At 38.7% G+C, this 21925-nt stretch overlaps 1 protein-coding gene across 1 annotated transcript in view; it reads right to left on the reverse strand.

Moving 5' to 3' along the window:
- Positions 1–21925, reverse strand: part of csmd2 (CUB and Sushi multiple domains 2) — an 828472-nt gene that overhangs the window by 50281 nt on the left and 756266 nt on the right. Inside the window, exons 62-63 of the mRNA XM_061982429.2 lie at positions 9489–9662; positions 3936–4009 (exon numbers count right to left, since the gene is read on the reverse strand). Coding sequence (XP_061838413.2) covers positions 3936–4009; positions 9489–9662 — 248 coding nt within the window. The remainder of the gene's footprint in view (positions 1–3935; positions 4010–9488; positions 9663–21925) is intronic.

Consider the following 21925-nt stretch of genomic DNA (forward strand, 5'->3'; position numbering starts at 1 on the left):
TCATTTTGTTTAGATGAAGAATTAGTCGCAATCCTCACAAAGGGTTCAAAAAAGTTCCTGCAGGAAGCGTCTTTTTGGGTCTTTTTGGCCATCTCGGGGGATGTGAAAGTGGACCAGCCTGTCAATCCATGGCCACATTTGTCTACTAGCAGGTGGGAGATGCATGGATTATAATCTAAGATTTACTTTTAGCAAGTTTGAGACCAGTACAAAGTTAGGCAAGATTGTTTTATAAATATCTCCGCAATGCCTCAACGGTTTGATTTCTATTTTTCGGGACTTATGCAGGTCCCAAATACACAAAAACTGGTACCAACAGGTAAAAAAACATTTGCTTGCATGATAGGACCCTTTTAAAGTAGAGTGGAATTACTAGTTGCCTCTATATTGAAGTAGTATCATATATATCTGATTTATGACACCAGAAGACTTCCAACGTTTGCAAATAAATAGATATCATCAAAATAGTATCAATCTTACGGAGATTCCCGAGCCATTTTGAGAGATGATGAGAAAGCTAGCCATGTGATCGCGTGATGTCGCGCTCGGAACCACAGATCCCTTCCCCATCAACAACAAGGCTAATCAAGTAGAGGCAAAAATGATCACTTTGGAACAACTATGATCCAGAACCTTATATTTTTGAGCCCGAACACAAAGAAGATGAGCAATACGTTTTAGAAGCCGAGTGCTAAACGAATATAGCATTATGGTGACACTATAGCATTAGCATCATTGCTAATGAAGGGGTCATGAATTGATTAACGTGGACCCCGACTTAAACAAGTTGAAAAACGTATTGGCGTGTTACCATTTAGTGGTCAATTGTACGGAATATGTACTGTACTGTGCAATCTACTAATAAAAGTTTCTAAACATAATAAAACTAACACTCACTGCAATATTTCCACTAGCTGGGATGGCGACCAACGGGACGCTCACATAATTTCGTTTAGATGAAGAATTAGTCACAATCCTCACTAAGGGTTGAAAAAAGTTGCCGCAACTAGCGTCTTTTTCGCCATCTCGGGGGATGTGAAAGTGGACTTTTAGCAAGTTTGCTAAAGCTCAGTGCGATCAATGCGCCGCTAAAATAGTCCGTCTGCGTTAGCACTTATAATAACAATATCACTCATACTTGGTTAATTTTCAGGTCACGACATGTAAATGGTGTATTGTTGCTGCTTTCTGGACGCTTTTAGAGAGTATAATGAGAGGACCCTCCATCTATTGACTCAACTGTTAGCTATTTATTTACGATTTAGAATGCATAAAAAAAGCCGAGCATATGTGTTCTAGTCTTACATAAGGATTGTGAATGATAAACAGAACATCTCTTTCACATTTTTGCTTATTTCCAGTATGACTGCTCTAATAATATGGTCAGAGTGCAGAAGCGTTACTACGGTGATGTGGAATCTAAGGACACTGCCCAAGGTGTTTGGAGCGGAATATTCAAAACGGCTGACTGAATTTGCAGCATTTTGTGATGTTTAGACGGTATTTTCACATACTTTGCGGGTTGTAAACACAATTGGATATGCTTTAATGGACGCAATAAAACACAAATAAGCATATAAAGTCAACTTGCTTTTCCACTCTACTGCTACTTGAAAACATCATCAACAAACAGACATTTATTAGGTCAATTAAGTACTGCAACGAACACCAATTCTGAAAAGGCACTGAATTACTTTTGTGGACGATGGAATCATTAAAACACATTTATTGAGGTTTAAAAAAAGTCTAAATAGTATTTAGCAACTGACAAGACTGCAGTGCTTAGTTGAGAATACAAACTTTCCTGCAACTCCCCACCCCCAAAGATTTACAGTGTGTGTGTGTGTGTGTGTGTGTGTGTGTTCTTGTATTTCTACCCTCCTTGAGACATCAACAAGGAAAAGTAGCTTCCATATGAGGAGGTGTGAACAAGTGATGACATAAATCATGGTCCCAATGTGGAAAACCATTGTAGAGAATGTCTCATTTGCACCCCAGGTGGTGAAATATATCAAAATGAGGGTGGTCCCAAAAAGGAGGGATTTTTCAAATTGACTGTGTGTCGCTTTTAAAAGTGCTCCCCCTCTGGTCAACATATGAAATAACAAGTGTCTGTAAGAAATTGAGATGCGCCCCCTTTGGCCAAAATTAGTACAAAAAAAAAAAATGAATATGTATATAAAGACATACTGTAATAACTTGAAGTAAATAATGAATATTAAAAAACAATTACCAACAAAAAATTAAAATAATAAGCTTATTTTTCTTGCGATGTGTCGATTTTTTTTCCTATAAAATTGGGAACAGTTTCTCTTATTCTTTCTGTTTCTGTAATATTGCAATATTTTCTAGTAAAGTAATTACTTTTTTATGTAAAATTATTACTTTTTAATGCAAAATGGTGACATTTGTCAAATAAAATTCAGACTTTTATCACAATATTTCCAATGTCCGACTATTATAATATTGCCAAAATGTTAAAGTTTTCCTATAAAATTGCGAAACCCAAATTTTGTCGAGTAAAATTACGACTCTTTCCATAAAATTGCCACAATTCTAAGCTTTTCTTGTAAAATTGCGACTGTTAGTGAGTAAAATTCCAACTTTTATCACAATATTGCCAATGTTTTTGTTGTTCTTATAAAATAGTGACATTCTTTGAGTAAAATTATGACTTTGTCATAACTTTGCCAAGTAAAATTCCGATTATTATTATAATATTGCCAAAATGTTAAAGTTTTCCTATAAAATTGCGAAACCCACATTTTGTTGAGTAAAATTACGACTCTTTCCATAAAATTGACAAAATTCTAAGATTTTCTTGTAAAATTGCGACTGTTAGTGAGTAAAATTCCAACTTTTATCACAATGTTGTCAATGTTTTTGTTGTTCTTGTAAAATAGTGACATTTTTTTAGTAAAATTATGACTTTTGTCATAATTTTGCCAAGTAAAATTCTGATTATTAATACAAAATTGCCAAAATGTTAAAGTTTTCCTATAAAATTGCGATACCCACATTTTGTCGAGTAAAATTACGACTCTTTCCATAAAATTGCCAAAATTCTAAGCTTTTCTTGTACAATTGCGACTGTTAGTGAGTAAAATTCCAAGTTTTATCATAAAATTGCCAATGTTTTTGTTGTTCTTGTAAAATAGTGATTTCTTTTTAGTAAAATTATGAATTTTGTCATAACTTTGCCAAGTAAAATTCAGATTATTATTATAATATAGCCAAAATGTTAAAGATTTCTTATAAAATTGCGATACCCACATTTTGTCGAGTAAAAGTAAGACTCTTTCCATAAAATTTCCAAAATTCTAAGCTTTTCTTGTAAAATTGCGACTGTTAGTGAGTAAAATTCCAACATTTATCACAATATTGCCAATTTTGTTGTTCTTGTAAATAGTGAATTTTTTTTTAGTGAAATGATGACTTTTGTCATAACTTTGCCAAGTAAAATTCCGATTATTATTATAATATTGCCAACATTTTTAAGTTTTCTTATATAATTGCGGTACCCACATTTTGTCGAGTAAAATTACGACTCTTTTCAAAAAAATTGCCAAACTTTTAAACTTTTATTGTAAAATTGCAACTGTTCTTGAGTAAAATTCCAACTTTTATCATAATATTGCACAAATGTTTAAATTTTCTTGTAAAATTTTGACTTGGGTTGAGTAAAATGACGACTTCTATTATAATACTAGAGGTAGGCATTTTTCTGAGGTCTCAAGAAGGTAACATACAAGAAAGTGTGTGTGTGTGTAAAAGCTGTGTGGAGGATTTACAAAGGCTTGAAATGCATATAATATTGATATAAATGATCAAATAAATATCATCCCTACTTTGTGGACATTCACCTAACACGGGGAAGGTAACTGGCATGATAATGGAGGGAAGACTGTCTCCCGTTCTGGTGTGTTGGGTCATACCTGATAGCCTTGACTGTTGTTCTGATGACCGAAGAGAGGAGTGCTTGGGTCTATGCAGGTGGTGTGTGTGGGGTCTGAAACACACACAAAAAACTAAGGTAGTCTATTTTAATGCACAATAAATGGTCTCATCATAAAAACACAGGAGGATGTAACATTGTCCTCAGTTATTGCCCACTGTGGAATGTTTATGGTGGTGAATAAAGTTTGCACATGTCTTGACTAGTCCGATATTTGGCAATTTTGACGTATATTGGTATCGTCCTCTTTTTGTCACGGCCCGGGCGCACCCTGGTCCGCGTTCATCTGTGCGCTACGCTGGGCGCATCTCCAAGTGCGTTCCTGCGCACGCGCCACTCCGGCTGCAGCAGGCAGCTGCTTTCCATCAGCAATCTACACACCTGTCGCCGATGAGCTTCCGGGGCTTCTTAAGCCAGTGCAAAACTGCGTGCCGGGCAGAACGTTCGACCTGTTCCTGTACAGTAACACTCTCCAATACAATACAATCCACTTTATTTATATAGTACATTTATATATTTTTTTACATTTTAGTTTAAAAAAATCTACTAATAAAATGCATTAAACATTGTGTAATAATAGTGTTCACAGTTAAAGGCGGCCCTCTGGGGCCAAACACAACTGCGATGGGACCCTTAGTGAAAAGGACTTTGACACCTCTGTCTTAGAAACACGTAATAAATGTGTTTATTTTGTAACTAAATTAAGCACAACATTAGCAGCGCATGAAACATTATGTCGCTATTGGTCCTAAAATTAATGTAAAAAACAACTTAAACCCTCGTCTAGCTGCTTACTGACCACAGGTGTCAAACTCAAGGGCCGGGGGCCCAGATGTGGCCCGCCACTTCATTTTATTTAGCCCTTGAAATCCTGGAAATAATTTGTATCAATAAAGTATTATAACATGTCTTACTAAATGTATTATTTCTTTAACTTTATATTTTGGCAGAAAAAAATACATGTACTTATTATCAATTATCAAACATTCAAACCATGTTTAAATAGAAATAAATACTAATAATAATCATTTCAAAGCAAGTTGTCCATCAAATTGTGCAATGTAAAAGTAGCAATAGATTTCATGGTCAAATTGTGAAATTTACTGTGGTTTTTACAGCATTTTTCTCTCAATGAAAAAAACAGTACTTTTTTTTTACTGTAATAAACTGTGGTGTCGTTTTGGCATTTACAGTAATACACCAAAAAATATACAGTTGTTGATTTGCGGTAAAAAAAAAACAACTGACAGTTCAGGTGCCAAAATTTTGCTGTAAAAATGCAGCTCTTTTTTTATTTATAGTAAAAAAACCAAATGTAATTTTTACAGTAACATTGACACCTGAGCTGCCTTTTTTTTTTTTTACTATAAAAACAGCAGTACTGTTTTTACAATAAAATACACTACATTTTAAAATGAAATTATTGCAAATTACCATGTTTTTTTTTTACCATTTTAGTAAAAAAAAAAGAAGAAATCTACTAATAAAATACATTAAATTAATAATTGTGTAATAATAGTGTTCACTGTTAAAAGCGGCCTTCTGGGGCCAAACACAACTGCGATGGGACCCCTCAGTGAAAACGACTTTGACACCTCCGTCTTAGACACACGTAATAAAGGTGTTTATTTTGCGGCTAAATTAAGCACAACATTAGCAGCGCATGAAACATTATGTCGCTATTGGTCCTAAAATTAATGTAAAAAACAACTTAAACCCTCGTCTAGCTGCTTACTGACCACAGGTGTCAAACACAAGGCCCGGGGGCCCAGATGTGGCCCGCCACTTCATTTTATTTGGCCCTCGAAATCCTGGAAATAATTTGTATCAATAAAGTATTATAACATGTCTTACTAAATGAATTATTTCTTTATATTTTGGCAGAAAAAAATACATGTACTTATTATCAATTATCAAACATTCAAACCATGTTTAAATAGAAATAAATACTAATAATAATCATTTCAAAGCAAGTTGTCCATCAAATTGTGCAATGTAAAAGTAGCAATAGATTTCATGGTCAAATTGTGAAATTTACTGTGGTTTTTACAGCATTTTTCTCTCAATGAAAAAAACAGTACTTTTTTTTTACTGTAATAAACTGTGGTGTCGTTTTGGCATTTACAGTAATACATCGAAAAATATACAGTTGTCGATTTGCGGTAAAAAAAACAAAAACTGACAGCTCAGGTGCCAAAATTTTGCTGTAAAAATGCAGGTCTTTTTTTATTTATAGTAAAAAAACAAATGTAAATTTTACAGTAACATTGACACCTGAGCTGCCTTTTTTTTTTTTTTTTACTATAAAAACAGCAGTACTGTTTTTACAATAAAATACACTACATTTTAAGGTGAAATTATTGCAAATTACCATATTTTTTTTACATTTTAGCAAAAAAAATAAAAAATCTACTAATAAAATGCATTAAATAAAAAATTGTGTAATAATAGTATTCACTGTTTAAAGCGGCCTTCTGGGGCCAAACATAACTGTGTTGTGGCCCTCAGTGAAAACGACTTTGACACCTCCGTCTTAGAGATACGTAATAAATGTGTTTATTTTGTAGCTAAATTAAGCACAACATTAGCAGCGCATGAAACATTATGTCGCTATTGGTCCCACCTTTCCTAAAATTAATGTAAAAAACAACTTAAACCCTCGTCTAACTGCTTACTGACCACAGGTGTCAAACTCAAGGCCCGGGGGCCCAGATGTGGCCCGCCACTTCATTTTATTTGGCCCTTGAAATCCTGGAAATAATTTGCATCAATAAAGTATTATAACATGTCTTACTAAATGTATTATTTCTTTATATTTTGGCAGAAAAAAATACATGTACTTATTATCAATTATCAAACATTCAAACCATGTTTAAATAGAAATAAATACTAATAATAATAATTTCAAAGCAAGTTGTCCATCAAATTGTGCAATGTAAAAGTAGCAATAGATTTCATGATTGAATTGTGAAATTTATTGTGGTTTTTACAGTATTTTTCTCTCAATGAAAAAAACAGTACTTTTTTTTTACTGTAATAAACTGTGGTGTCGTTTTGGCATTTACAGTAATACACCGAAAAATATACAGTTGTTGATTTGCGGTAAAAAAACAAACTGACAGCTCAGGTGCCAAAATTTTGCTGTAAAAATGTTTGTATTTATAGTAAAAAAAACAAATGTAAATTTTACAGTAACATTGACACCTGAGCTGCCTTTTTTTTTTTTTTTTTTTACTATAAAAACAGCAGTACTGTTTTTACAATAAAATACACTACATTTTAAGGTGAAATTATTGCAAATTACCATTTTTTTTTTACATTTTAGTAAAAAAAAAAAATCCAATAATAAAATGCATTAAATTAAAAATTGTGTAATAATAGTGTTCACTGTTAAACGCGGCCTTCTGGGGCCAAACATAACTGTGTTGTGGCCCTCAGTGAAAACGACTTTGACACCTCTGTCTTAGAGACACGTAATAAAGGTGTTTATTTTGTAGCTAAATTAAGCACAACATTAGCAGCGCATGAAACATTATGTCGCTATTGGTCCCACCTTTCCTAAAATTAATGTAAAAAACAACTTAAACCCTCGTCTAGCTGCTCACTGACCACAGGTGTCAAACTCAAGGCCTGGGGGCCCAGATGTGGCCCGCCACTTCATTTTATTTGGCCCTTAAAATCCTGGAAATAATTTGTATCAATAAAGTATTATAACATGTCTTACTAAATGAATTATTTCTTTATATTTTGGCAGAAAAAAATACATGTACTTATTATCAATTATCAAACCATGTTTAAATAGAAATAAATACTAATAATAATCATTTCAAAGCAAGTTGTCCATCAAATTGTGCAATGTAAAAGTAGCAATAGATTTCATGGTCAAATTGTGAAATTTACTGTGGTTTTTACAGCATTTTTCTCTCAATGAAAAAAACAGTACTTTTTTTTTACTGTAATAAACTGTGGTGTCGTTTTGGCATTTACAGTAATACATCGAAAAATATACATTTGTTGATTTGCGGTAAAAAAAAAAACTGACAGCTCAGGTGCCAACATTTTGCTGTAAAAATGCAGGTCTTTTTTTATTTATAGTAAAAAAACAAATGTAAATTTTACAGTAACATTGACACCTGAGCTGCCTTTTTTTTTTTTTACTGTTTTTACAATAAAATACACTACATTTTAAGGTGAAATTATTGCAAATTACCATGTTTTTTTTACCATTTTAGTAAAAAAAAATACAAATCTACTAATAAAATACATTAAATTAATAATTGTGTAATAATAGTGTTCACTGTTAAAAGCGGTACTGTTTTTACAATAAAATAGCATTTTTCTCCCAATGAAAAAAACAGTACTTTTTTTTTACTGTAATAAACTGTGGTGTCGTTTTAGCATTTATAGTAATACACCAAAAAATATACAGTTGTTGATTTGCGGTAAAAAAAAAAAAAATGACAAACTGGCAGCTCAGGTGCCCAAATTTTGCTGTAAAAATGCAGGTCTTTTTTTATTTATAGTAAAAAAAAACAAATGTAAATTTTACAGTAACATTGACACCTGAGCTGCCTTTTTTTTTATTGTAAAAACAGCATTACTGTTTTTACAATAAAATACACTACATTTTAAGGTGAAATTATTGCAAATTACCATGTTTTGTTTACCATTTTAGTAAAAAAAATACAAATCTACTAATAAAATACATTAAATTAATAATTGTGTAATAATAGTGTTCACTGTTAAAAGCGGTACTGTTTTTACAATAAAATAGCATTTTTCTCTCAATGAAAAAAACAGTACTTTTTTTTTACTGTAATAAACTGTGGTGTCGTTTTAGCATTTATAGTAATACACCAAAACATATACAGTTGTTGATTTGCGGTAAAAAAAAAACAATGACAAACTGGCAGCTCAGGTGCCCAAATTTTGCTGTAAAAATGCAGGTCTTTTTTTATTTATAGTAAAAAAAAACAAATGTAAATTTTACAGTAACATTGACACCTGAGCTGCCTTTTTTATTGTAAAAACAGCAGTACTGTTTTTACAATAAAATACACTACATTTTAAGGTGAAATTATTGCAAATTACCATGTTTTTTTTACCATTTTAGTAAAAAAAAAATCTCCTAATAAAATGCATTAAATTAAAAATTGTGTAATAATAGTGTTCACTGTTAAAAGCGGCCTTCTGGGGCCAAACATAACTGTGTTGTGAAAAGGACTTTGACACCTCTGTCTTAGACACACGTAATAAAGGTGTTTATTTTGTAGCTAAATTAAGCACAACATTAGCAGCGCATGAAACATTATGTTGCTATTGGTCCCTAAAAATAATGTAAAAAACAACTCAAAGCCTCGTGGAGCTGCTTACTGACGTGTACTATTCATGTTTAGATGACTTTTACTGCAAAGGAATATCGCCTCCAAATATCGGTAATCGGCCTCCTTGACTACTAATAATCGGTATCGGCCCTGAAGAAACCGATCCCTAGTCTTGACGACACAACCGGGGACTGTGAAGAGTTGCATACCTATGCAGGAGGGCTGCGTTCCGCTCCAGGTGCCGTCATCCTGGCAGTACCTGTTAGCGGAGCCGACCAGGATGAAGGGAGAATAGCAGGAAAAGGAGATGGAGGATCGGTAAGTAAAGCCTCGGTCCTCCCTTCTCCCGTGGGCGGGCAAGCCAGGGTCTCCGCAGAAAACAGCTGCAAAGACGAACAGTTACAGAATATTATTGCTGCGTTCCATTGTAGGTAGTTAGGTAGGTCTTAATTATCATTGCACAAGTGCAACGGAACTTTGTTTTCAGCACAAACCCGTTCAAGATTAGACAGACAAACAGTGGGCTGGGTTACAGAATAGGAACGCTGATGGGTCGCCACAAAGCGCCCCGTAAATGATGGGGAAAAAGGTCAACGCTGAGGAAGGATGAGTAAAAAAATACAATCTAGAGTGGGAAAAAACCTCCATAGCAAAGCAGATATACATATTACAACGTACATCTCGAGACTTGCAACAGAGGGGAGGGAGTGAGGGGCCACGGTGGCTGGCTGCAGCTCTTCAGGCGCTGCCCATCCATCCATCACCCCTAAGGGATTCGGGTCAAGGGCGTTGGATGGGGAGGTGGGGTATGTGTGTGTGGTGTATATTTTTTGTGGATGCATGTGTGTGTGTGTAACCTCTGTTCCGAGGTCCATTGACCTCGGAAGTCGGAGCTGAAGCTATTTCTGCGCTTGCCTCGTCTGAATATGAACAACTTGTAAGAAAATATGCACTCTTTCTGCAACCTTCACACACAGATGCTATTGCTAGCAATGTAAAGTGAATACAACACAAGAAATAAATATAATTCACGCTACAGTGACGTCACCGTATGTAAACGTACAACAACACCTTGCATACGACTGATTTACTACGACAAAAACTGACATAAAGTGATAATATTATAGAATGTATTACAAACCTCGTTTCCATATGAGTTGGGAAATTGTGTTAGATGTAAATATAAACGGAATACAATGATTTGCAAATCCTTTTCAACCCATATTCAGTTGAATGCACTACAAAGACAACATATTTGATATTCAAACTCATAAACTTTATTTATTTTTTTTGCAAAAAATAATTAACTTAGAATTTCATGGCTGCAACACGTGCCAAAGTAGTTGGGAAAGGGCATGTTCACCACTGTGTTACATGGCCTTTCCTTTTAACAACACTCAGTAAATGTTTGGGAACTGAGGAGACACATTTTTGAAGCTTCTCAGGTGGAATTCTTTCCCATTCTTGCTTGATGTACAGCTTAAGTTGTTCAACAGTCCAAGGGTCTCCGTTGTGCTATTTTAGGCTTCATAATGCGCCACACATTTTCAATGGGAGACAGGTCTGGACTACAGGCAGGCCAGTCTAGTACCTGCACTCTTTTACTATGAAGCCACGTTGATGTAACACGTGGCTTGGCATTGTCTTGCTGAAATAAACAAGGGCGTCCATGGTAACGTTGCTTGGATGGCAACATATGTTGCTCCAAAACCTGTATGTACCTTTCAGCATTAATGGCACCTTCACAGATGTGTAAGTTACCCATGTCTTGGGCACTAATACACCCCCATACCATCACACATGCTGACTTTTGACTTTGCGCCTATAACAATCCAGAGGGTTCTTTTCCTCTTTGGTCCGGAGGACACGACGTCCACAGTTTCCAAAATCAATTTGAAATGGGGACTCGTCAGACCACAGAACACTTTTCCACTTTGTACCAATCCATCTTAGATGAGCTTAGGCCCAGCGAAGCCGACGGCGTTTCCGGGTGTTGTTGATAAACGGTTTTCGCCTTGCATAGGAGAGTTTTAACTTGCACTTACAGATGTAGCGACCAACTGTAGTTACTGACAGTGGGTTTCTGAAGTGTTCCTGACCCCATGTGGTGATATCCTTTACACACTGATGTCGCTTGTTGATGCAGTACAGCCTGAGGGATCGAAGGTCACGGGCTTAGCTGCTTACGTGCAGTGATTTCTCCAGATTCTCTGAACCCTTTGATGATATTACGGACCGTAAATTCCTTGCAATAGCTGGTTGAGAAAGGTTTTTTTTAAACTGTTCAACAATTTGCTCACGCATTTGTTGACAAAGTGGTGACCCTCGCCCCATCCTTTCTTGTGAATGACTGAGCATTTCATGGAATCTACTTTTATACCCAATCATGGCACCCACCTGTTCCCAATTTGCCTGTTCACCTGTGGGATGTTCCAAATAAGTGTTTGATGAGCATTCCTCAACTTTATCAGTATTTATTGCCACCTTTCCCAACTTCTTTGTCACGTGTTGCTGGCATCAAATTCTAAAGTTAATGACCCCAAAGGGAATAAGCGGTAGAAAATGGATGGATGGATGATTATTTGCACAAAAAAGTTTGAACATCAAATATGTTGTCTTTGTAGCATATTCAACTGAATATGGGTTGAAAATGATTCGCAAATCATTGTATTCCGTTTATATTTACATCTAACACAATTTCCCAACTCATATGGAAACGGGGTTTGTATATAAGCGGATGTCATTGTTTACATCCGAGTTTAAATTCCGACTAGGAACCTCGGAAATTCCAATTCAAATGGAACACACCATAATATCAATCAATAAATCAAGGTTTATTTATATAGCCATTAATCACATGTGTCTCAAAGGGCTGTCCAAGCGTGAAATATCCCATCAAAAGCGTGGAATATCCCATCAATCAATCAATATCCTCTATTTAACCAGATAAAAACTCAATATTTTTCCCAAAAGTGACCTGGCCAAGAGGGCAGCAACACAAAGTTAGAGAAACACATAAAACATAAAAACATGTGATAGGTCAAAACAATGTATAATGGGTTTCAGTAAAACAAGTACAATTCCCAATAGAAACAGTTTCTCGCTCCCTTAAAATGGCCTGAAATTCCCCCAAAGTGATGAGTTCAGGTAACCTCAAATGCTTTTGTAAGTTATTCCAAGACCAAAGCTGTTTTTCCAAGATTTGTATTGGCTCTAGGAACCAACATCCTAAATATGTCCTGAGACCTTAAGCTGCGGGGACTGTAATCTCCCCACATAAAATAACATAAATAATGGGATCCAGACCAAGAAGTGATTTAAACAATCAAGAATATCTGCTTACTGATAAAGATGGACAGTTTGTTGTTGCATATAAAGTGCAATGGTGGACAAGGTTGCCACAACCAGTAATAAAACACAAGGCACAGTGATGTACAGTATACAGTTTTTCAAATAAGTGTCAGGTGCATTCATAAAAAGTCTCCATAATCTAGCACAGTGTTTTTCAACCACTGTGCCGCGGCACACTGGTGTGTTGTGAGAGACAGTCTGGTGTGCCGTGGGAGATTATCTCATTTCACCTATTTGGGTTAAAAATGTTTTTGGCAAACCAGTAATTATAGTCAATCAATCAATCAATCAATCTTTATTTATATAGCCCTAAATCACAAGTGTCTCAAAGGGCTGCACAAGCCACAACGACATCCTCGGTACAAAGCCCACATACGGGCAAGGAAAAACTCACCCCAGTGGGACGTCGATGTGAATGGCTATGAGAAACCTTGGAGAGGACCGCATATGTGGGTAACCCCCCCCCTCTAGGGGAAGTAGTCTGCTGTTGTTGAATGTCAGTGCTGTCTAGAGCTCGGCAGAGTAACCGTGTAATACTCTTCCATATCAGTAGGTGGCAGCCGGTAGCTAATTGCTTTGTAGATGTCGGAAACAGCGGGAGGCAGGGTGCAGGTAAAAAGGTATCTAATGCTTGAACCAAAAATAAACAAAAGGTGAGTGCCCCTAAGAAAAGGCATTGAAGCTTAGGGAAGGCTATGCAGAACAAAACTAAAACTGAACTGGCTACAAAGTAAACAAAAACAGAATGCTGGACGACAGCAAAGACTTACCGTGGAGCAAAGACGGCGTCCACAAAGTACATCTGAACATGACGTGACAATCAACAATGTCCCCACAAAGAAGGATAAAAACAACTGAAATATTCTTGATTGCTAAAACAAAGTTGGAAATATCGCTCAAAGGAAGACATGAAACTGCTGCAGGAAAATACCAGAAAAAGAGAAAAAGCCACCAAAATAGGAGCGCAAGACAAGAACTAAAACACTACACACAGGAAAACAGCAAAAAAGTCCAAATAAGTCAGGGTGTGATGTGACAGGTGGTGACAGTACACCTACTTTGAGACAAGAGCTATAGTGATGCATGCTTGGTTATGCTTTAAAGTCATATCCAACAATTGCGACAAACAACTTTTTACTGTCAACGGAGTTTAGTTTTTTAATGATTTCTGCTGGTGGTGTGCCTCCGCATTTTTTCAACGCAAAAAATGTGCTTTGGCTCAAAAAAGGTTGAAAAAGACTGATCTAGCAATGGCATACAAGTGGTCAGAATCAAGCGTTTCCTAACTTGGGTCTTGCAAAACAGCATCAAAAAGGCAAGTAACTGGACTACTTGGGCATAATACAACATAATTAACATTTCACACTGAAATTTTTTATACTGATTTTGTTTTTTACACTAAATTTGTATACACTGATTTTTTTTTTTTACACTGAAATTGTATACACTGAATTTTAAAACACTGCATTTTTTTTTCCAATTAATTGTCAACATTTTGATTAAGTCCACAAAACTGAAACGCGAAAAATGAAGTTACATAAATGTAGGGTCCAAAAAAGCTTTGGTTATAAAGACAGAAATGAACCTCCAGACTGAGTACTGACTATAAGGTTTAAGAGTTTTTTCGTTGTGTCTTGTGCAGCCCTTTGAGACACTCATGATTTAGGGCTATATAAGTAAACTTTGATTGATTGATTGATAAGGCGCACTTAAAATCATTTTTTGCCCCTTAAAACTCGACAGTGCGCCTTATAACCCGGTGCGCCTAATGTAAGGAATAATTCTGGTTTTGCTTACCGACCTCGAAGCTATTTTATTTGGTACATGGTGAAACGATAAGTGTGACCAGTAGATGGCAGTCAAACATAAAATATATGTGTAGACTGCAATATGACTCAAGTAAACAACACCAACATTTTATATGTTCCATTGAAAATATAGAACATTACACATGGCACAAAAAAATCTATCAAAATGTTTTAGTATGACTTTGGTAAGCTATGAAGCCACACCACTTGATGGATTGTACTGTGCTTCAACATAGGAGTACTATTATGGTGTGTGTATAAGGTAAGACATTATCTGGTGTTTTGTTTCGCAATATTATGCAAAATAAACTTTTCCTACCTTCTGGTACCCGCTGATCTGTATTTGGGATCTGCATAAACCCTGAAAAATTGTGCGCATCCGCCTTTGTAGTCCGTGGAGATACCGTAGTCCAGGGGTGGGCAATTAATTTTTACCGGGGGCCGCATGAGCAACCCGAGCACTGCTGGAGGGCCACATCGACAATATTTCAATAAAATGTTGCTCAATATTATTTTTGATATATATCGTAATTTAAATAATAATAATAATAATAATAATAATAATAATTAATAAGTAATAATAATAATTATTATTTCATTTAACCTAACATTACTTTATATCAAAAGCACTGCTTTGGAAATCATTTGTACCCCTTTCAGAGATCACATTTAGTTGCCCTTAAACATCCTCATGTTGCACAATGAAATGTAAGCATAGGATGAAGTGTGCATTTCTGTAACTTTCTCTCGTATCAGCATTCCATGATTAATATCAATAAATTAACATTAATAATAAATGACAGTAGAATAAGCACACGTATGACTGAGGAGTCATAGTGTAACTTTGTGTGGTATTTGAGTTGTCCGACTTTTTGTGTGGCCTTAAACGCACCAGTGGCTTAGTAGTATGCGTGTTGGTGACAGATGACAAGTTGCTTTTGGCCTGGTTTGTACGGCAGAAAATGACTAGTTTTTCGAGATAGAAGTGTGTTACTCATGTTTTTGGTGTGGTTATGGCCGAATATAAACAGTTTTGCTCAATAAAGTGATCGATATAATTCCTGGCCTTCGAAGCATCTCGATAGACGTTACAATAATTGAACGGTGTTCGATTGAATGATGTTGACGAACACCGTTAGAACCGCTTGTTGTCACTGTCACTCAGAGTTGCATTGCAAAATTACACAGACTAAATGTGTTTATTTTGTTTAAAATTCAGATGGGTTTGATTTGGTGCGCAGCATATAGGACGCTTGAGCAGTGCGCAATTGTGCAGGCGCGCACCTTAGAGGGAACGTTGCTTGGCAGTCCATGTCTTGTTGAAAACATGCCATTCGTCATCAACTTTTCTCTTTTTAGCGTCTCGGGAATAAGCGTGCATCACTTGTCGCTGTGCACCTTCACTCACAGGTTACCAGAGGTGGGTAGTAACGCGCTACATTTACTCCGTTACATCTACTTGAGTAACTTTTGGGATAAATTGTACTTCTAAGAGTAGTTTTAATGCAACATACTTTTACTTTTACTTAAGTATATTTATAGAGAAGGAACGCTACTTTTACTCCGCTACTTTTATCTACATTCAGCTCGCTACTCGCTACTAATTTTTATCGATCTGTTAATGCACGCTTTGTTTGTTTTGGTCTGTCAGACAGACCTTCATAGTGCCTGCCTTACTGGTGACGTTCCACTTCGTTCCACCAATCAGATGCAGTCACTGGTGACGTTGGACCAATCAAACAGAGCCAGGTGGTCACATGACCTGACTTAAACAAGTTGAAAAACTTATTGGGGTGTTACCATTTAGTGGTCAATTGTACAGAATGTGTACTGTACTGTGCAATCTAATAATAACAGTTCCAATCAATCAATCAAAAGTGTGAAGGAAAAAAGATACTTTTTTATTTCAACCGTACATCCTGTCAAAAGCCTAAAGACTGACCGCACATGAGGACGTTCCTGTCTTCACAATAAAAGTGCCGCTCCATCGCGCCTGCGCTTTCAAAACAAGAGTCTCCGAAAGCCAGCGCAAACAAGCTAGCAAGCTACGGAGTTTGACGCCAATATATTTATTGTCCATCCATCCATCCATCCATCCATCCATCCATCTTCTTCCGCTTATCCGAGGTCGGGTCGCGGGGGCAGCAGCTTAAGCAGGGAAGCCCAGACTTCCCTCTCCCCAGCCACTTCGTCCAGCTCCTCCCGGGGGATCCCGAGGCGTTCCCAGGCCAGCCGGGAGAGATAGTCTTCCCAGCGTGTCCTGGGTCTTCCCCGTGGCCTCCTACCGGTCGGACGTGCCCGAAACACCTTCCTAGGGAGGCGTTCAGGTGGTATCCTGACCAGATGCCCGAACCACCTCATCTGGCTCCTCTCGATGTGGAGGAGCAGCGGCTTTACTTTGAGCTCCTCCCGAATGACAGAGCTTCTCACCCTATCTCTAAGGGAGAGCCCCGCCACTCGGCCGCTTGTACCCGTGATCTTGTCCTTTCGGTCATGACCCAAAGCTCATGACCATAGGTGAGGATGGGAACGTAGATCGACCGGTAAATCGAGAGCTTTGCCTTCCGGCTCAGCTCCTTCTTCACCACAACGGATCGATACAGCGTCCGCATTACTGAAGATGCCGCACCGATCCGCCTGTCGATCTCACGATCCACTCTTCCCCCACTCGTGAACAAGACTCCGAGGTACTTGAACTCCTCCACTTGGGGCAAGATCTCCTCCCCAACCCGGAGATGGCACTCCACCCTTTTCCGGGAGAGAACCATGGACTCGGACTTGGAGGTGCTGATTCCCATCCCAGTCGCTTCACACTCGGCTGCGAACCGATCCAGCGAGAGCTGAAGATCCTGGCCAGAGGAAGCCATCAGGACCACATCATCTGCAAATAGCAGAGACCTAATCCTGCAGCCACCAAACCAGATCCCCTCAACGCCCTGACTGCGTCTAGAAATTCTGTCCATAAAGGTTATGAACAGAATCGGTGACAAAGGGCAGACTTGGCGGAGTCCAACCCTCACTGGAAACGTGTCCGACTTACTGCCGGCAATGCGGACCAAGCTCTGGCACTGATTATACAGGGAGCGAACTGCCACAATAAGACAATCCGTTACCCCATACTCTCTGAGCACTCCCCACAAGACTTCCCGGGGTACACGGTCGAATGCCTTCTCCAAGTCCACAAAGTACATGTAGACTGGTTGGGCAAACTCCCATGCACCCTCAAGGACCCTGCCGAGAGTATAGAGCTGGTCCACAGTTCCACGACCAGGACGAAAACCACACTGTTCCTCCTGAATCCGAGGTTCGACTACCCGGCGTAGCCTCCTCTCCAGTACACCTGAATAGACCTTACCGGAAAGGCTGAGGAGTGTGATCCCACGATAGTTGGAACACACCCTCCGGTTCCCCTTCTTAAAGAGAGGAACCACCACCCCGGTCTGCCAATCCAGAGGTACCTCCCCCGATATCCACGTGATGTTGCAGAGTCTTGTCAACCAAGACAGCCCCACAACATCCAGAGCCTTAAGGAACTCCGGGCGGATCTCATCCACCCCCGGGGCCTTGCCACCGAGGAGCTTTTTAACAACCTCGGCAACCTCAGCCCCAGAAATAGGAGAGCCCACCACAGATGCCCCAGGCCCTGCTTCCTCATAGGAAGACGTGCTGGTAGGATTGAGGAGGTCTTCGAAGTATTCCCTCCACCGATCCACAACATCCGCAGTCGAGGTTAGCAGAGCACCATCCCCACCATACACGGTGTTGACACTGCACTGCTTCCCCTTCCTGAGGCGGCGGATGGTGGTCCAGAATTGCTTCGAAGCCGTCCGGAAGTCTTTTTCCATGGCCTCCCCGAACTCCTCCCATGTCCGAGTTTTTGCCTCCGCGACCGCTGAAGCCGCACACCGCTTGGCCTGTCGGTACCTGTCTGCTGCCTCAGGAGTCCCATGAGCCAAAAGAACCCGATAGGACTCCTTCTTCAGCCTGACGGCATCCCTCACCGCCGGCGTCCACCAACGGGTTCTAGGATTACCGCCACGACAGGCACCAACTACCTTGCGGCCACAGCTCCAATCGGCCGCCTCGACAACAGAGGTACGGAACATCGTCCACTCGGACTCAATGTCCAGCACCTCCCTCGTGACATGTTCAAAGTTCTTCCGGAGGTGGGAATTGAAACTCTCTCTGACAGGAGACTGTGCCAGGCGTTCCCAGCAAACCCTCACAATGCGTTTGGGCCTGCCAGGTCTGTCCGGCATCCTCCCCCACCATCGCAGCCAACTCGGTAGAAAGCTCCGCCCCTCTCTTCACCCGAGTGTCCAAAACATGAGACCGCAAATCCGATGACACAACTACAAAGTCGATCATGGAACTGCGGCCTAGGGTGTCCTGGTGCCAAGTGCACATATGGACACCCTTATGTTTGCACATGGTGTTTGTTATCGACAATCTTTGACGAGCACAAAAGTCCAATAACAGAACACCACTCGGGTTCAGATCCGGGCGGCCATTCTTCCCAATCACACCTCTCCAGGTTTCACTGTCGCTGCCAACATGAGCGTTGAAGTCCCCCAGTAGAACGAGGGAATCACCCGGGGGAGCACTCTCCAGTACTCCCTCGAGTGAATCCAAAAAGGGTGGGTACTCTGAGCTGCCGTTTGGCGCGTAAACGCAAACAACAGTCAGGACCCGTCCCCCCACCCGAAGGCGGAGGGAAGCTACCCTCTCGTCCACCGGGTTGAACTCCAATGTGCAGGCTTTGAGTCGAGGGGCAACAAGAATTGCCACCCCAGCCCGTCGCCTCTCATTGCCGGCAACGCCAGAGTGGAAGAGAGTCCAGCCCCTCTCAAGAGAAGTGGTTCCAGAGCCCTTGCTGTGCGTCGAAGTTAGTCCGACTATATCTAGCCGGAACTTCTCCACCTCACGCACTAGCTCAGGCTCCTTCCCCCCCAGCGAAGTGACGTTCCACGTCCCAAGAGCCAGCTTATGTAGCCGAGGATCGGACCGCCAAGCGCCCTGCCCTCGGCTTCCGCCCAGCTCACACTGCACCCGACCTCTATGGCCCCTGCTATGGGTGGTGAGCCCATTGGAGGGGGGACCCACGTTGCCTCTTCGGGCTGTGCCCGGCCGGGCCCCATGGGGACAGGCCCGGCCACCAGGCGCTCGCCATCGTGCCCCACCTCCGGGCCTGGCTCCAGAGGGGGGCCCCGGTGACCCGCGTCCGGGCGAGGGAAATCTGGGTCCTTTGTGTTTGTTCTTCATCGAGGTCTTCGAGCTGCTCTTTGTCTGATCCCTCACCTAGGACCAGTTTGCCTTGGGAGACCCTACCAGGGGGCATAGAAACCCCCGGACAACATAGCTCCTAGGATTATTGGGACACGCAAACTCCTCTACCACGGTAAGGTGGCAGCTCAGAGAGGAGTATATTTATTGTAAAGTATATAAAAAAAAAAAAAAAAAACAACAACAAAAAACAAAAAAAACCGAATATATATATTTAATATATAATAATATAATTATTAATTAATTATAATTATATTATATTATATATATATATAATATATTATATATATATATATATATATATATATATATATATATATATATATATATATATATATATATATATATATATATATATATATATATATATATGTATGTGTGGGGAAAAAAAATCACAAGACTATTTCATCTCTACAGGCCTGTTTCATGAGGGGGGGTACCCTCAAGCGTCAGGAGATTTTTTATATATATATAATATATTATATTATATTATAATTATTAATATATTTAATAATATATTTATTGTAAAGTATATAAAAACGAATATGGAAGCTGGAAACTTTCATGTGGTATTAGACAGAAAGGAGGAACTTTTCTTCTCCTCCATTTGAAAACGTGGACGTTATCATCCCTGCTGTCTGATTACAATCAACGCAAGTCATCAGAATCAGGTAATACACCAACTTATATTCTTGTCTTCATGAAAGAAAGGAATCTATATGTGTTAAACATGCATGTATATTCATTAAAACACCTTTAACATGTAAACAAAAACAGCAAAATAAATACATATAAATGATATACTGTATATATCAATGTATATGTATCTATGTGTATATATATATATATATATATATATATATATATATATATATATATATATATATATATATATACAGTATATATATATATATATATGTATATATATACATATATATATATATATATATATATATATATATATATATATATATATATTTATATATATATATATATATATTTATATATATATATATGATATGAGTGTGTATGTTACTCATCAGTTACTCAGTACTTGAGTAGTTTTTTCACAACATACTTTTTACTTTTACTCAAGTAAATATTTGGGTGACTACTCCTTACTTTTACTTGAGTAATAAATCTCTAAAGTAACAGTACTCTTACTTGAGTACAATTTCTGGCTACTCTACCCACTTCTGCAGGTTACACACGGACATACGTCCATAAATAACACTTTTCAAAATAAAAGCAGCACAGTTGTATTGCGCGCACGACATAGATGTTTTTTCAACTTTATTTTGTCATTTGTGATTGCAGCTGTTCACATTCACTCGCAATCACGCACGCGCATACGTCCACACGGAAGTGATACAAATAACGCTTTTCAAAACAAAAGCAGCATTGTTGTATTGCACACTCGACATAGATACTTTTTTAAAATGTATTTCGTAATTTATGATTGGCCTCACGCGGGCCGGACAGGGACGCACAAAGGGCCGGATGTGGCCCGCAGGCCGCCCAGGTCTGCCATAGTCGATAATCTTCTTCTTTTTCTCTATCTTCTTGATATGTGACATTCATCCTCCGCTATTGCCATTTCTAATATAAAGTAGTGTAAAGTTCTTACTTATATCTGTCAGTAAACTCGCCATGAAAGCGTTAAAACATACCGGTGTAGTGAGTTTACATTATTCACCCAAGGAACTTTAGTTATTAGAGAGTTCCGGTTGGACGGTTTTTCATGGGACACATTTCCGGCGGATGAGGAGATGCTGCTCCGTTATTGATTGAAGTAAAGTCTGAATGTCATTAAAACAGTTAGCGCCATCTTTTGACACTTCTTCCACTCCCGTCCTTGCACGCTACACCGCTACAACAAAGATGACGGGGAGAAGGTGAGCCACGTAAATAAGAGCGCCCACAAAACGGCACATCCTGAAGCGACTGTCAGAAAGCGACTTGAAGATGATGTGTAAAACATTATCTATGCAACATTTTGACCAAAGAACTACCATCACGTTAAAAAAATAATAATAATATGACTCCTTTAATGCGCCCTATAATCCTTATATATGAAAAAAGATCGAAAATAGACCATACATCGGCAATGCGCCTTATAATCTGGTGCGCCCTATGGTCCGGAAAATACGGTACTTTTATGTCGTGACCATTTGGTGTTGAATGGCAGTGGTTAAAAAGTGACA

Source organism: Nerophis lumbriciformis, linkage group LG21 (assembly GCF_033978685.3).
Source record: "Nerophis lumbriciformis linkage group LG21, RoL_Nlum_v2.1, whole genome shotgun sequence".
NCBI lineage: Eukaryota > Metazoa > Chordata > Actinopteri > Syngnathiformes > Syngnathidae > Nerophis > Nerophis lumbriciformis.